Source organism: Notolepis coatsorum (assembly GCF_963971535.1).
Source record: "Notolepis coatsorum genome assembly, chromosome: 4".
Classification (NCBI taxonomy): domain Eukaryota; kingdom Metazoa; phylum Chordata; class Actinopteri; order Aulopiformes; family Paralepididae; genus Notolepis; species Notolepis coatsorum.
Genome location: NC_140168.1, coordinates 85,339,183 through 85,355,020, shown reverse-complemented (window position 1 = coordinate 85,355,020; position 15,838 = coordinate 85,339,183). Strand labels below are relative to the sequence as shown.

General features: G+C 48.4%; 1 protein-coding gene across 1 annotated transcript in view; it reads right to left on the bottom strand.

Moving 5' to 3' along the window:
- Window positions 1-15,838, bottom strand: part of LOC311226591 (zinc finger protein 385D-like) — a gene marked incomplete at its 5' end in the record, with an annotated part of 139,405 nt that overhangs the window by 2,723 nt on the left and 120,844 nt on the right. Inside the window, one exon of the mRNA XM_084312011.1 lies at window positions 2,218-2,402. Coding sequence (XP_084168137.1) covers window positions 2,218-2,402 — 185 coding nt within the window. The remainder of the gene's footprint in view (window positions 1-2,217; window positions 2,403-15,838) is intronic.

Here is a 15,838-nt window from a genome sequence, read left to right as displayed (position 1 = left end):
AGGGAAGACAAAGTTATATCACAGGTGTGTCCTCAAACAAAAATTAATCCGTGAAAAGGAAATTAAAGAGAGCCTAATCAAAGTCTGCTCCCCAACCAGATAACTATGAATATTCCCACGGGGCAGTTTTCGGAAATCTTTTTGAATCCGTTTGATTGACAAGCACAAACAGATGGGCTACCGCTAATGTGGCGGCTCGATCACTGATGAACTAATTAATATTCATCAGCACCTGGCTGAAGACAACTTCTAAACCATCCCTGATTACAGAGACTAAGGGGGGCAACACGTAGCCCCCCCCCCCTCAACACAACACAATACATCTACCAGACGCCCACACAGCATAGGCTACACACAGCGATCATCTATGATTTAGCACTGCGCCTCATCATCATAACAATGCTTGCTATGTATAATGTTAGCCGACTACAAAAATACAGCGGCTGCATGATAACTGTAATTTACTCACCATTAGTACTGACACTTCAACAACTACAACATGGTTCCATTCCTCCCATCTTCTCTCTCTCTCTCTCTAGGAGAGACTCTAGGTTGGCGCTAGAGTGAGAACATGCTGTCTCTCAGAGCGAGGTGAAATTATTTCACATTGCTGAACAAGAGTTTTGTACAAAAGGAATTAAAGGCCAGTCCCTTACGCCTATCCCAAATATAGGCCGGTTGTATTCAACGATTGAAGCAAATAATAACCCGGGCTATTAATTGTTTTACGTTTAATACATTTTACGTAACTCCTTTTTTAAATTCTTTGCACAGCTGATGTATTTGCAGTGTGCAGTTCAAATGTATTGATTTGCAGTAAAAGTCAATCCAAATCACTTAGTGCTGTGAATGTGATATATCACCAGAAAGCACTAAACCTCTACTGTCTTAAAGGAACACGCCAGCATTTTGGGAAATTAGCTTACCGTCTTCTCCAGAGAGAGACAAGAAGATAGATACCAATTTCCTCTCTGTGCGTTCACTAGAAAGCTATCTGGCGGCAGTGTTAGCCTAGCTTAGCACAATGAATGGAAGCGGACAGTGCCGGTTAGCCTAGGCATTGTCCAACTAACACCTCTCCCGAAGGCTAACCGGCACTGTCCGGTTCCATTCATTGTGCTAAGCTAGGCTAACGTGCAGCCGAATAGCTTACTACTGAACGCACAGAGAGGAAACTGGTATCTATCTTCTTGTCTCTCTCTGGATGATAAGCAATTTCCCAAAATGTTGGCGTGTTCCTTTAAAATATGAACGAACACAACACACTAACTTACCATCTTTAAATAACAACGTTCGGAAAAAAAACATTGTTCCTCTGAAAACTCAAAACGGTGTTCCATGGTTGTTCATTTGAGGAGAGGAGAAGAGTACAGACTGTAAGCAGGTTGTGTCACATGCTTCAACGAATCCAACGAAGCAAAGCCATGTGTGTGTATACTACACACCGCTACGCTCTGCTCGCTTCATCTCACAGCCCGGGCAAATGAACATAGACCGAAACAAACTTTAGATCTTCCGGGGGGTGACGGTATGTCGTGTGATTTTATTTGACGTACTCAGAAGCATTTTATAGCCCGAATGTTGTTGTTGTAATTGTCCAACTTCTCAAGATTTCAACAGAGCTTACTGGGCGCTGCCAAGATAAATCAAACGTGACTTGGAGGGGAGATAAAGAATTTTACGCTCTAATCAAGATTTCAGCAGTAAACAGACAGAGAAGTTGGCCTGCTGTGCAACAAAAGGCTTTAACTGGCAATTACAGACTAACTGATATTAACCAACTTCATATGCAGCTCAGTCAGTCAACGTTCTCCAGACCCTGTTAAATCTATTGGGTTTTATGGGTTCTCTATACATGTATTCTTCTACAACACGATCAACATCATAAGACTATTCTAGTGAAATAAACTAGATTCAGAAAAACTAGATTTCTGAAGTGAATGAATAACACTCTCCCCTCCCTCAACGACTACAGAGGAAGTGCCCTTGAGCAAGGCACCAAACCCTGGACAGCTCTGGTGGTCACCGGCCCGGAGTGGCCATCGGGAGCACTGGGAGTTTTCCTGGTGGCCTGGCCTGCTAAGTGGCCTCTGGAGAAGACGGTAAGCTAATTTCCCAAAATGTTGGCGTGTTCCTTTAAATAAAGGTAAACTTGTGTACTAAGTTGTTACAACAACAAGTCGTAACCTAATCTGTTTGAAAGTTGACATAACCCACCTGTTTGAGCTGCGTCTCAGAGTTCACGTGCACGTCACAGATCTCACAGTGGAACGTTTTGTTCTGGAGCCCCGTGGACGGCTCGGACAGCGATGGGGCCAGCTTCACCTTGACCCCTGACCTGGGGAAGGACTTGATGGCTCCGGCTCCGGTCCGGGCCTCCAGCATGGTCTTGTGCTTAGTACCTGAACACAAAAAAGGTCAAATGGTCACGTTATGGTTCAATTGGTCCATCTGGGAAGCTCCTATACTTCCCACGTCTGAAGTCGTACTTACGACTTGACCGGCGAGTGCCCTGGTCGGAAAATATCAGATCCAGGTCTCATAGCTCAGGTGCCATCATCATTCATCTGGTCGTCCTCAGACGAGCTGGACAACGGAGTCTCCAGTCTTCTCGGTCGTCCTTGCTCAATTTTCAACCGATTTACAAACGGTTTGGTTTATTACAAACGTTATTAATGTGACTATGATTCAGGATGCTTGGACATGTTGAAATGATTTTCATATGAAAGTCCATTATAAGTATGCACTATGATAACCACATCTCTGATGTTTATAACAAACCAAACCGGTTGAAAATTTTGCAAGCTATGGTTATTTCAATAGTACATGCACCATAGACATTCATGTTATGAGTGGGCGTGCTGCAAGATGGCCGCCATGTGGCAATGTCGGTCTCCATTGGCCAGCAGCGTGGGTGAGTAATCTAGCCTTTACTGTATATGTTCCAACAACCTGTGATGTAATGACATATTGTACCATATTTTCCGACGCAGAGTTGGGACGACATTCCACTTTGTGTTCCATTGTCAAACATCTCTGCCCAAAGAGGAAGTAAACTAACCAGTGCTAGCTTTACTATATTATTTTACCATTAACATATTGAATAAATAATATTCTATTATTGTTCCCCCTATATTTTTTGTCTTTGTTCACTATTTGGGCAATTTTACACAATTCCTGTGAGTCTATGGAACATCTGTAAAATGCATTGTTTTGTATTTTTAATCAAGTACTTTGGTGCACCACCACTTTCTCCCCTTCCAAAGTACAAGCTGTTTTTGGCTAGGCTCCGCCCCCATACTCGCAATGCACTTTGATTGACACCCACCTGCACTGGCAGATACACTAGGATGGAGGAACCGCTCCATCTCTGGGTGTGTGTGTGTGTGTGTGTGTGTGTGTGCGTGTGTGTATGTGTGTGTACGTGAAGTAAGTTGGGCGAGAGTGTGTGTCTGTGAGACGAGAGGAGAGAAGCACTGCCGTTCGGCGTGTGTGTGTGTGTGTGTGTGTGTGTGTGTGTGTGTGTGTGTGTGTGTGTGTGTGTGTGTGTGTGTGTGTGTGTGTGTGTGTGTGTGTGTGTGTGTGTGTGTGTGTGTGTGTGTGTGTGTGTGTGTGTGTGTGTGTGTGTGTGTGTGTCTGTGGCTGCGTTTACATGGACAGTTTATTCCCCTTTTCATTCGGAGTTAATGTTAAATCCTATTTAAAGTTATCATGTAAACATCTGAAAATACTTAATTCCGAATGAAAATGGCCATTCCGAAATAAAATCCATTCCGATGTAAGTGGCCGGTTTATTCCGTTTATCATTCCGAATTAAAGCTTTTTCTGTCCATGTAAACGCTTTTTCGGAATTAGTTCCCCCCGGTCTTTCTGCACATGATCGCGCATAGGCTACAGTACACATAGATGATCGCGAACAGGGGCACATATTGTTCCATAGCATACGCCTTCAGTTGATCATGACAAATCCTCTCTTACCTTGACGATTAAAAAGCCTCCATAATTTAGTAAATAAAGCTGTAGCCAGCCAGCTAGTATTGATGCTATACAAAATGCTATCCACAAAATAGCTACATAGCTAACCAACTAAATACAATGGTATCCTGAGGTAACGTTAGATACAACGTTTGCTAGTCGAAATGACTGGACACACACAGGGACAAGTTAAACATCAATCAATTAATTTATTCCAACAGGTAGTTTGAGCTGCATGTGAGCCGCGGTCTTTCTCTCCTCTCCTTTGGAAACGAATGATGATACGTTAGCTAGAAAAAGCACAGAACCGGCCGGCAAAAGTGAAGCTGCTAGCAACAGACACTATAATACTTCCGTCGGGGGATTTCAAAATAAAAGAGCGACGTCTAAAAGCACCGTAAATAGGTTTATTTTGTACATTATCTAACGTTAACACGAACCTAAACTAACTTTAGATTAGTTTAGGTTCGTGTATAGATATATATATTAGATATTGTAAAGAATAAACGTATTTACGGTGCTTTTAGACGTCGCTCTTTTATTTTGAAACCCCCCGCCCGGAAGTAAAAATTATGCTTATTTGTCTGCTTGTTATCAATGGGTTGCTACATACGGGGTACAATGTTACATAGGCTGTAACTGAGGGGTACAATTCCCTGACTGTATTACTAGATATGATACTTACTACCACTACCTTTGTACTTAATATTCGGCCACCCAGTACACGGCATAAATATATTATCATAAACACTCTCACGTAGATGAAACGGATCCAACACAAATGTACGAAGTCGAAGTATGCGTTTATTACTACACAGCAATGGTGTGTAGAGCAAGCACGTAATCACTTAATTACATTTATGAATTGAAATAGTATGCACTTTTATGGCAAAGAGTATTCGTCGGTATATCAATAGAGAATGTCCAATCTCTGATGGCGCAGGTGGTAAATATACGACCTGGAATAGTTAAGGAATAACAGCAATGATACTTTAATGATTATAAGACTGGATACACTAAGGGGGGGTTAATCCGGTCGCTTGTAAGCCGACAGGAGTAGGAGGGGGGGGGGGGGTAGAATCCGGCTGCCTCGTCCGGCCAAGGGTATCCCAGGTGAACCCACTGTAGTGCTGTTCAATGCGCCGGCGATCCTTGGACCACAGATGAAAGCAGGTGGACTCTTTGTGGGCCGGCTCTCTCCGGTCCACGGGGGAGAGACGTGAAGCGACCTCGTCTTGCAGAGCGTCTCCTCACCTTGCGTCCTCTCCAGGGGGGGGGGTTCCAACACACGGCAGTGTCGGGGGTCTTTATCCATGGAATAATCAAAGTATACAAAGCATAATCCGTGCCTGGGAAGGCGGGCTGTCGCCGGTAGAATAATCCGGTATACAGGTCCACTCGCTTGTCGGCTCTGGGGCTCCTCGGGTGCAGCTTCACATGGGGTCAACCACCCTGGGTAAGCAGCCAGTTCTCTGCCCGAAACGATGGGGTACTGACTACGGTAGTATTCTCACCGCACGAAGCACTATATATTAACAGACTATTATTAGCTTAATAGACTACGTCCAACTCGACGATATAGTGCCAAATATGACTATTCAAATATTAATATACACGATGTCTCAATACCGATGGTAGGCGAACTTGGCCTTACTCCCACACGTGGCGTCGCGGGGAGGCTTTACGTCTGTGACTCTATTGGAGGGTAAGAAACTGGACTGAAAAGAAAGTCCTACTTTAGTAGCGCAGTATATATACGCACTATGAACAAATAGTCCCATTAGTGGTGCGGTAGCCAGATTCCTACGCGGAACTAGGACTTGTTCGTACATGTGGAGCGGTACGTTTGAACTGGGTCTGAGGGGTATGGCAGCCTGGCACCAAGGTCTCGACCAATAGTAGAATGGAGACTATTATGGGATGTTCAGTAGGCTAGAATGGATATTCAATGCATATTGTACAAGGAATATACAAGGGATATCAGGGAATATTAGAGAATATACAAATACAATTAAATATATATATATAAATAAATATATATATTCGGTTTAATCTGGCCCTTCACAACAGCCACCCCCTGAATAGGTCCCAGACCTAATCAGTTAAACAGAGACAGATTAATCGCGTTGTCTATTTACACATAAGGGTTTGCTGTAGGGGTCAGTCAACTTCACAAAGTCATAGGGTTGTAGGGTCATGGTCATCATCGATTGTGTCTGGGAGTCGAGGCAGTTCTATGAGCCTCGCCACGGGACGGGTGTAAGTGCGACCCTGGACGAGCACTTCAGCTGCTCGGACCTTGCCGTCGGCACCGGTGATCACTTTGCTTACGCGGCCGGCCGGCCACATAGCTCTGGGCAGTGATTGATCAATAATCATGACGACTGTTCCTTCTGTCAAATTGTCTCTCTCTTTTACCCACTTCTGGCGGGGTAGGAAGGGGGGGGGGGGGGGTTGAATTGGAAATCAACCTGTGCTGGAGCGAGGTGGGTCTTAAGTTCTGGGCCCATAGCTTGGAAGCTCTCTCTCAGCTCTCTTTCGCCGCCTTTGAAGTTTGTCCCATGATCGGACAATAGGGTAGACGGTCTTCCTTTCCGTGATGTGAATCTTCGGAAGGCCATAAGGAATGAGTCTGTGCTCATGGTCGGGAGAAGCTCGATGTGTATCGCTCTGGTGGTCATGCATTTGAATACAATACCCCACCGCTTCTCGGTTCCTCTTCCTTTCTTTATGTGCAGCGGGCCAAAGCAGTCCATACCCGTTGAGTGGAATGGCTTGTCACCGATTCGGAGGCGACATGGAGGAAGGTCAGCCATCCTTGGTATGCTGGGCTGCGCGCGCCACTTGCGGCAGTCTAGACATGTTCGCTGGAAGCGTCGTACCGCCTCTCTTCCTTGTAGGATCCAGTAACGACGTCTGATTTCCGCGAAGACTCTTTCTGCTCCTGCGTGATGTACATCCTCATCGTATTTCTTTATAATCAGCTCTGTGACCTTGTGTCGGCTGTTCAATACGATCGGGTATTTAATGTCATCCGGTAGATTGGGGGCTCTGCGTAGGCGACCACCCACTCTGATGAGGGTATGAGCGTCGCTCTCGGGGGCCAGGTGAATTAATCTGCTGTCGGATGGGACGGGCTTTCCTCCCTGTAGACAGGCCAATTCATCGGGGAACGAGTCTCTCTGGGCTCGCTGCAGTAGAAGCAATTCTGCTTCCTCGTAGTTAGCTGCTGACATATCAGCGGGGGACTTGCACTCCGGGTGGTACCGCAGGAATGTTCTTTGTTGTGCACTCTCTATGGACGTGCAATCGTCTATGTTAGGGTCGGTGGAGGCTACGGTGCTCAATCCACAGAACACAGACTTCTTATTTTCCACCTCCTCTGGACTTGCTTCCCTCGGGATAGGCATGGGCCACTGTCCTTCCGGGAGTCTTAGGAATGCGGGGCCGTCACTGTAGACATTGCGACGGGTGAGGTCATCCAGGGGCATCCCCCGGGTGATGACGTCAGCTGGGTTCTGTTTTGTATCAACGTAGCGCCACTCTGTTTCTCCGGTTAACTCTTCGGTTAAGTCTTGAATCTCGGTGACTCTGACTCCCACGAAGACTTTGTACTTGCATGAGTCCGATTTGATCCAGGCGAGTACCGTCGTGGAATCTGACCACAGGATTGTTCTAGACACCGGTATGGTGAGCTCACGTTGGATGAGCGTGGCTAGGTGCGCTCCGGCTAGGGCTGCGCAGAGCTCTAGACGTGGGATAGATTGTTGCTTGCGTGGGGCTATTCTCGAGCGGGCGAGGACAAATGCTGTGTAGATCTCTCCCCCCTGGTCTTGGGCCCGCAAGTAGGCTACTGATCCGTATGCGACCTCTGAGGCGTCACTGAAGACGTGTAAGTCCATTTTACATGTCTCTGGCCTCACCGTGGGTGGGAAGTAGCTTCGGCGCATATTAACGCCTGGGAGTGAGTGGAGCTCCATCTCCCACTCTCTCCAGGTGGATGCAAGGTGTGCGGGAATGGGGTCGTCCCAGCCCTGGTCCTTGTCCCACAATGCTCGTACAATCATTTTTGCCCTGGTGGTGTACGGTAGAATACATCCTAGCGGGTCATATTGTCGGGCGAGTGTTGTGTACACACTCCGTCTGGTGGTCGGCGCCGCCGCCGGCCTTCCCTGCTCCGTAGTCAGGGGCTTGTGTCTGTAGTGAAGCGAATCTGTTTTGAATCGCCACACCAATCCCAGGGTCATCTCCTGGGCTTCTCCCGGGATTGTAGCCATCCAGGTCTCGCTGCTGGCTGCCTTGTCCTCGGAGGAGAGGCTGCGCAGTACTTGCGGATCGCTGCTGGCCCACTGCCTGAGATCAAAGCCGCCTTTGATCAATGAGGCGCGGAGTTTAATCAGGAGAGCCTCGGCTTCTTCTTGGGTTGAAAGGCTTTGTAGACAGTTGTCTACGTAGAAGCTGTTCTTTACGCTGTGTCGGACCTCTTCGTCCGCTGCTGGGTCCTCTGCTACATGTTTCTGTAGTGCAAATGTAGCACAGCAGGGGCTGCACGTCGTTCCGAAGGGGAGGACTTCCCATTGGTAGATGGCTGGGTGCTCATCTCCTGGCTTCTCTCTCCATAGGAACCGTAACAGGGGCTTGTCCGCCTCTACTAATCTCACCTGCAGGAACATTCCTTTAATGTCCCCGCTGATGGCCACCTTTTCCTGGCGGAAGCGGAGTAGAACGCCGAGTAGGGAGGGGCCGAGTGTGGGACCGGGCAGTAACTCTTTATTTAGATTTTGGGATCCGATCTGGTAGCTGCAGTTAAATACTATGCGGTCTTTACCGTTGTGATGGACCTTGTGGTGGGGCACGTACCACGATTCAGTGGTCTGGTCAGCCTCTTTAATGTCCATCTTTGTGACGTGTCCCGCTGTGATGAGCTTCTCAATCTCAGCGCGGTATACACTCTCTTGGGCGGGGTTCTTGGCTAAGCGCCGCTCCGTGTTCAGCAGGTACCGTTCTGTGGCGTCTGTCTTGGCGTGGAAAGTAGGCATTCCTTCTCGCCGCAGGAGTGGCGTGGCGTATCTCAACACGCCGTTGACCGGGACTCTCTTGGTCCCTGTCTCGAGGAGGTGAATGGCGTAAATGTCATCTTTAGAGCGAATGTCTTTCTTTCCGTTCTTAAAGGGCATTTGTTCCAAGGTCCATAGCCGCTCTACGTGTTGCAGGAGTGCGGTTTCTCCCTCTGTGACTCGGGAGTGGAGACATCTAGTGGCTGTACTTCGGTTGAGAGATTTGGCGAGCGGGCCTTGGAGAGTCCATCCCAAACGGGTCTCGACTGCTGCAGGACAGCCTCGGGGTCTGGTATGAACCCGGTCTATCGTGACAATGAGGTCTGCATGGTCGGAGCCTATCAACAGGGTCGGCATAGCATTGTCTATGAGCGGGATCGGTAACTTGCGCAGATGTACATATTTCTCCATCAGCTTGGCGACGGGGTATGTGTACCGCGACAGTCCTATTTCTTGGCTGGTGAAAGCGTCTGTAATCTGGTACCGTCGCTCAGGCTGGCCGCTTGCTGCGATAGAGAATGAGACATTCTCGCCCTTTATCGTCTTCAAATCTCGTCTTATTGTCCGAATTGTCATTTGGGTTTCGCTTCCCCGCAGCCCTAGCTGGGCCGCAGCGGAGGCGAGCAGAAGGGTCTTCTCTGACCCGTCATCGAGGACGGCGTAAGTGTCTAGGACTTTATTCTGGTAGCTTAGTGTCACACGCACTACTTTTAGGAGTACTCGGGCTCCACTGCTGCTGGCGGGATCGATGTAGATGACGCTCGCTTTGCGGCTGGATGGTGCAGGTGAAGGGCGCCGTCTGTTACTGTCGTGAAGTATGTCCAGATGGGCTCCATCGCACTTGGTGCACCTTTTCTTTAATCGGCATTCGGCTGCCATGTGTGAGCGCGCACAGCGAAAACAGCGCTTGTTGGACTTTATCCATTGACCTGCTTCCTCCGCGTTCAGCTTGGGGAAGGAGTCACATTGCGCTAGCCAGTGTTCTTTCTCACAGTAGGGGCACACTATCTTCCACTTCTCCGTTCTGGAGGGGGTACTGTGGCTCCTGCTGCTCGGTACTGACTCCGATTGGTGCATCACAGTCACCGATCTTCTTCCATCATTTAGTCGTCTGGTTCCTTCTCTGGAGCCAGGGGTGCTCCGTCCGAATGTATCTAGCCGTAGGCTGCTGACTTCTCTCGCCAGGAAGTCTGCTAGATCGAGGAGGTTCGGTTCGGGGCCATTCGGGTCTCTGTGGTCCCTCTGCCGCCTAAAGCGCTCCTGACGAGCGGGCGGCAGCTTCTCCAGAATCCTTTCCACATTGGAGTTGGCGTAAAGTTCATGCCTCCCCTTCTCTCTTTGCGCTCCCAACATCCCTACCAGGGACTGCACTCTGATGGACAGGTCGTCCAGTGCTCGATTGTCTATTGCTGGGGGTAAGCGGTCGATGTGTCGGATCTCCTGGATCACGTAATCCCATATGCGCCCATACCTCTGGTCCAATGCTACCAGCGCTGCTGTGTATGGGGTGGTGGAAGTCGCGTAGGCGAGCGCTATATTATGTGCGCGGGGTACCTTTAAATGCTTCAGTAGGATGGCGTATTTGTGGCGTTCATCCAATACATCCACCAACATGGTCTCCAGACACATGCGGAGTTCTGTATACTGGGCCCGGTTCTCTTGGGTGAAGTCGGGTACCATAGGCGTGCCAATGTATGACGCTGACTGTGGATACATCGGCGAGCGTTGGGGGAGAGGCCTCCTAGGCGAGTCTCCTCCCGCTCCTTGGTATGGGCTGGTACCGGCAGTGTACCATGGCCCGCTTGTCCAGGTGCTGTTCCTCGGTGCGGGTCGTGCGTCGTGCTCACCCGTGTATAGAGTCGGGGGTCTGTAGCGCAGCTCCGCGGGAGTATAGCCTGGGCTGTACCGGACCTCCTGGTCCGGTAGAGTACTGTGCTGTCTTCGGGCGTGGTTCTCCTCCTCTTCCTCTTCGTCTTCAGTTAGGTCATCCAGTGCTTGTAGTCTCTGGTTTAGCCTCTCCACAGGATATGCTGCTCCTTCCCGGTTGCTAGGTCTCGCTTGGACCGGTGGGGGGAGGTGGTCTGTGGGGGGTATAGACCTCGTCTGTTGGTCAAGTTCAGGGTTGTTTACTCGGCTAGGGGATGCCGCCCTGGAGGTGTGTCTAGACGAGTTCCTGGAGCCTCTGGCGGAGGGAGAGGGTGTTGTCCGTCTGATCAGCTGTTCTATTAGTTGCGACTGCTGTCTGTCGCGCGCTGCGTCCCGTTGAGCACCGGCTCGTTCTCGGGCCACATTCTCTTCCATCTGAATGCGTCTTATTTCTAGACGTATCTGCTCGTGTTCGCTTCGCTGCTGGATCTGCAGTCGGTCGCGTTCAGCAGCGGCGTTCAGGCTGATGAGGAAGGCCTGCTGTAGGGTCCTCTCTGCCTCGCTGGGAGAAGGCGGTTGTATAGGGGAGCCTTCCCTCGGGGTACTCCTTGCGGAGCCTTGGAGCTCTATCTCCACGGTGCTCTCCCCGTCTTCTTCCGTGCCGAGTTCTCTCTCGGTAGCGTTGTATTCCTCCCGGGACTCATCGGGGACTACTTCTTCAGTACTGGCGGGGTGTGAAGTCATGTCTGGTTCCCACTGGTCCCCACCGTGAACTTGGTCAGTTACATTAGAGCCCGTAGGGGCCTCTATGGTCGGGGTAGTCTGGGCGTTGGGGTTAGACATACTTTTACTTTCTAGTTTTACCGCGTTTACTGTTAGTAGAAGACTAGGTTGTTGACTGACAGCGTAAGCCTCTAAGTACTGAGGGAGCCGTCGTTCGCGCTGCGGGCGTTGGTTAGGAGGATCGTTTCGTGGAGTGTTCATCATAGGCCATTTCAATATTAATAACACTATATTAATATTACACTGATTACCCTCCGGCTCGAAGGACCAATTGTAACTGAGGGGTACAATTCCCTGACTGTATTACTAGATATGATACTTACTACCACTACCTTTGTACTTAATATTCGGCCACCCAGTACACGGCATAAATATATTATCATAAACACTCTCACATAGATGAAACGGATCCAACACAAATGTACGAAGTCGAAGTATGCGTTTATTACTACACAGCAATGGTGTGTAGAGCAAGCACGTAATCACTTAATTACATTTATGAATTGAAATAGTATGCACTTTTATGGCAAAGAGTATTCGTCGGTATATCAATAGAGAATGTCCAATCTCTGATGGCGCAGGTGGTAAATATACGACCTGGAATAGTTAAGGAATAACAGCAATGATACTTTAATGATTATAAGACTGGATACACTAAGGGGGGGTTAATCTGGTCGCTTGTAAGCCGACAGGAGTAGGAGGGGGGGGGGGGGTAGAATCCGGCTGCCTCGTCCGGCCAAGGGTATCCCAGGTGAACCCACTGTAGTGCTGTTCAATGCGCCGGCGATCCTTGGACCACAGATGAAAGCAGGTGGACTCTTTGTGGGCCGGCTCTCTCCGGTCCACGGGGGAGAGACGTGAAGCGACCTCGTCTTGCAGAGCGTCTCCTCACCTTGCGTCCTCTCCAGGGGGGGGGGTTCCAACACACGGCAGTGTCGGGGGTCTTTATCCATGGAATAATCAAAGTATACAAAGCATAATCCGTGCCTGGGAAGGCGGGCTGTCGTCGGTAGAATAATCCGGTATACAGGTCCACTCGCTTGTCGGCTCTGGGGCTCCTCGGGTGCAGCTTCACATGGGGTCAACCACCCTGGGTAAGCAGCCAGTTCTCTGCCCGAAACGATGGGGTACTGACTACGGTAGTATTCTCACCGCACGAAGCACTATATATTAACAGACTATTATTAGCTTAATAGACTACGTCCAACTCGACGATATAGTGCCAAATATGACTATTCAAATATTAATATACACGATGTCTCAATACCGATGGTAGGCGAACTTGGCCTTACTCCCACACGTGGCGTCGCGGGGAGGCTTTACGTCTGTGACTCTATTGGAGGGTAAGAAACTGGACTGAAAAGAAAGTCCTACTTTAGTAGCGCAGTATATATACGCACTATGAACAAATAGTCCCATTAGTGGTGCGGTAGCCAGATTCCTACGCGGAACTAGGACTTGTTCGTACATGTGGAGCGGTACGTTTGAACTGGGTCTGAGGGGTATGGCAGCCTGGCACCAAGGTCTCGACCAATAGTAGAATGGAGACTATTATGGGATGTTCAGTAGGCTAGAATGGATATTCAATGCATATTGTACAAGGAATATACAAGGGATATCAGGGAATATTAGAGAATATACAAATACAATTAAATATATATATATAAATAAATATATATATTCGGTTTAATCTGGCCCTTCACAACATAGGCTGTGCGTCGATGTTGCAGAAGCATAAAGGCCTGCAACACCTTTGCTTTGTCGATGTTGTGGTGCAGTTGCTTTGAAGTTGCTGTAGCATTTAGAGGCCTTTAACGTTAGCAGAATAGACACACCGAGAGTCTGGTTAATGTTGTTTGGTACGCTAGCACAGTAGCTGAGAATACCGGTCGCAGCTGTTTGTTTACTTCTGGTAAACGTAATGACGTTAACATCCTGTTTACGTTTACCCAATCAGAAGCCTTCCCAGCGCCAAACCTTACGATGACTCAAACTCCCGATTAGACAGTGACTTTCATGTAAACACCTTGTCGGAATTAAGATTTGACATGTAAACTCGCATGATTTTTTTTTACATCCGAATGATTTGATTCCGAAGTTATAATTCGGAATTAAAAGTCACCATGTAACCGCAGCCTGTGTGTGTCTGTGAGAGAGAGAGACGAGGGGAGAGAAGCGCTGCCGGTAAAGCAAGAGTCTCATCGCAGCCGCGGCTGAGTCTCCTGAACAACAGCATGTAGCCCAAAAACGGCCACTGCCCTGGGCCCCTGGCTCATTGCTTGTGGAGCACGATATCATTAGGAAACGATTAGGAACACTGTCGAACACTTTTGAGGAAGTGCTGACAGTGGAACAGCTGAAGGTGGCAACTCTGCTGTCGAAACCGCTTCCACATTATTTCCACTCGCTGCTTGCCCGTTTTGCTCATACTTTCAACGTTATGCTAACTCCTCCAATCACAGTTGATTGTGGGCGGGCGGTGGCAGATCAGATTTCTTACACGCCACAGATTGAGTCAATTCAGAATGGCTTGTTTCAGTGGGGGGCGTTATTGTCTCAGCTGAACTGCAGAAACGGGACTTGGTACAGATTTCACATTAATCAGTGTTGGTAAAACCCCACATAGCTTGAAAACAATTCAAAACACTGGAAAAGGCCATTTTTACAATAGGGGAGCTTTAATAAGAACCGAACATTTAAAAATAAAAGTTTCAATACTTTAAAAGTAATTGAAATACTTTTAATTTCATGGCGCCTGTGCAGCCTTGTTTGTTCACTGTGTCCATGGAAACGACGATGAACACATCCACAAATAGTCTGTTTACTTTTCTGATAACTACATCACTGCATGACTCATACATGTTTTTTGTTATGAGTGATACTTATACACCCAATAAAAAATTATAGCAGCATTTTCTTTCAAACTAATTTGGTTGCGGACATCCGGATTTGGTACAGATTTTGGCTCTCTTGTGACAGGTGTAGAGACAGAGGTGTTTAGCAGGCTGTGATGTACAGGTGTAGAGACAGAGGTGTTTAGCAGGCTGTGATGTACAGGTGTAGAGACAGAGGTGTTTAGCAGGCTGTGATGTACAGGTGTAGAGACAGAGGTGTTTAGCAGGCTTTGATGTACAGGCGTAGAGATAGAGCTGTTTAGCAGGCTGTGTAACGTACAGTACAGGCGTAGAGACAGAGGTGTTTAGCAGGCTGTGATGTAGCCTACAGGCGTAGAGATAGAGCTGTTTAGCAGGCTGTGATGTACAGGCGTAGAGACAGAGGTGTTTAGCAGGCTGTGACGTACAGTACAGGCGTAGAGACAGAGGTGTTTAGCAGGCTTTGATGTACAGGCGTAGAGATAGAGCTGTTTAGCAGGCTGTGACGTACAGTACAGGCGTAGAGACAGAGGTGTTTAGCAGGCTGTGATGTAGCCTACAGGCGTAGAGATAGAGCTGTTTAGCAGGCTGTGACGTACAGTACAGGCGTAGAGATAGAGGTGTTTAGCAGGCTGTGATGTACAGGCGTAGAGATAGAGCTGTTTAGCAGGCTGTGATGTACAGTACAGGCGTAGAGACAGAGGTGTTTAGCAGGCTTTGATGTACAGGCGTAGAGATAGAGCTGTTTAGCAGACTGTGACGTACAGGTGTATAGAGATAGAGCTGTTTAGCAGGCTGTGATGTACAGGTGTAGAGACAGAGGTGTTTAGCAGGCTGTGACGTACAGGTGTATAGAGATAGAGCTGTTTAGCAGGCTGTGATGTACAGGTGTAGAGACAGAGGTGTTTAGCAGGCTGTGACGTACAGGTGTAGAGACAGAGGTGTTTAGCAGGCTGTAACGTACAGGCGTAGAGACAGAGGTGTTTAGCAGGCTGTGATGTACAGGCGTAGAGACAGAGGTGTTTAGCAGGCTGTGATGTACAGGCGTAGAGACAGAGGTGTTTAGCAGGCTGTGATGTACAGGCGTAGAGACAGAGGTGTTTAGCAGGCTGTGATGTACAGGTGTAGAGACAGAGGTGTTTAGCAGGCTGTGACGTACAGGCGTAGAGACAGAGGTGTTTAGCAGGCTGTGATGTACAGTACAGGCGTAGAGACAGAGGTGTTTAGCAAGCTGTGATGTACAGGTGTAGAGACAGAGGTGTTTAGCAGGCTGTGATGTACAGA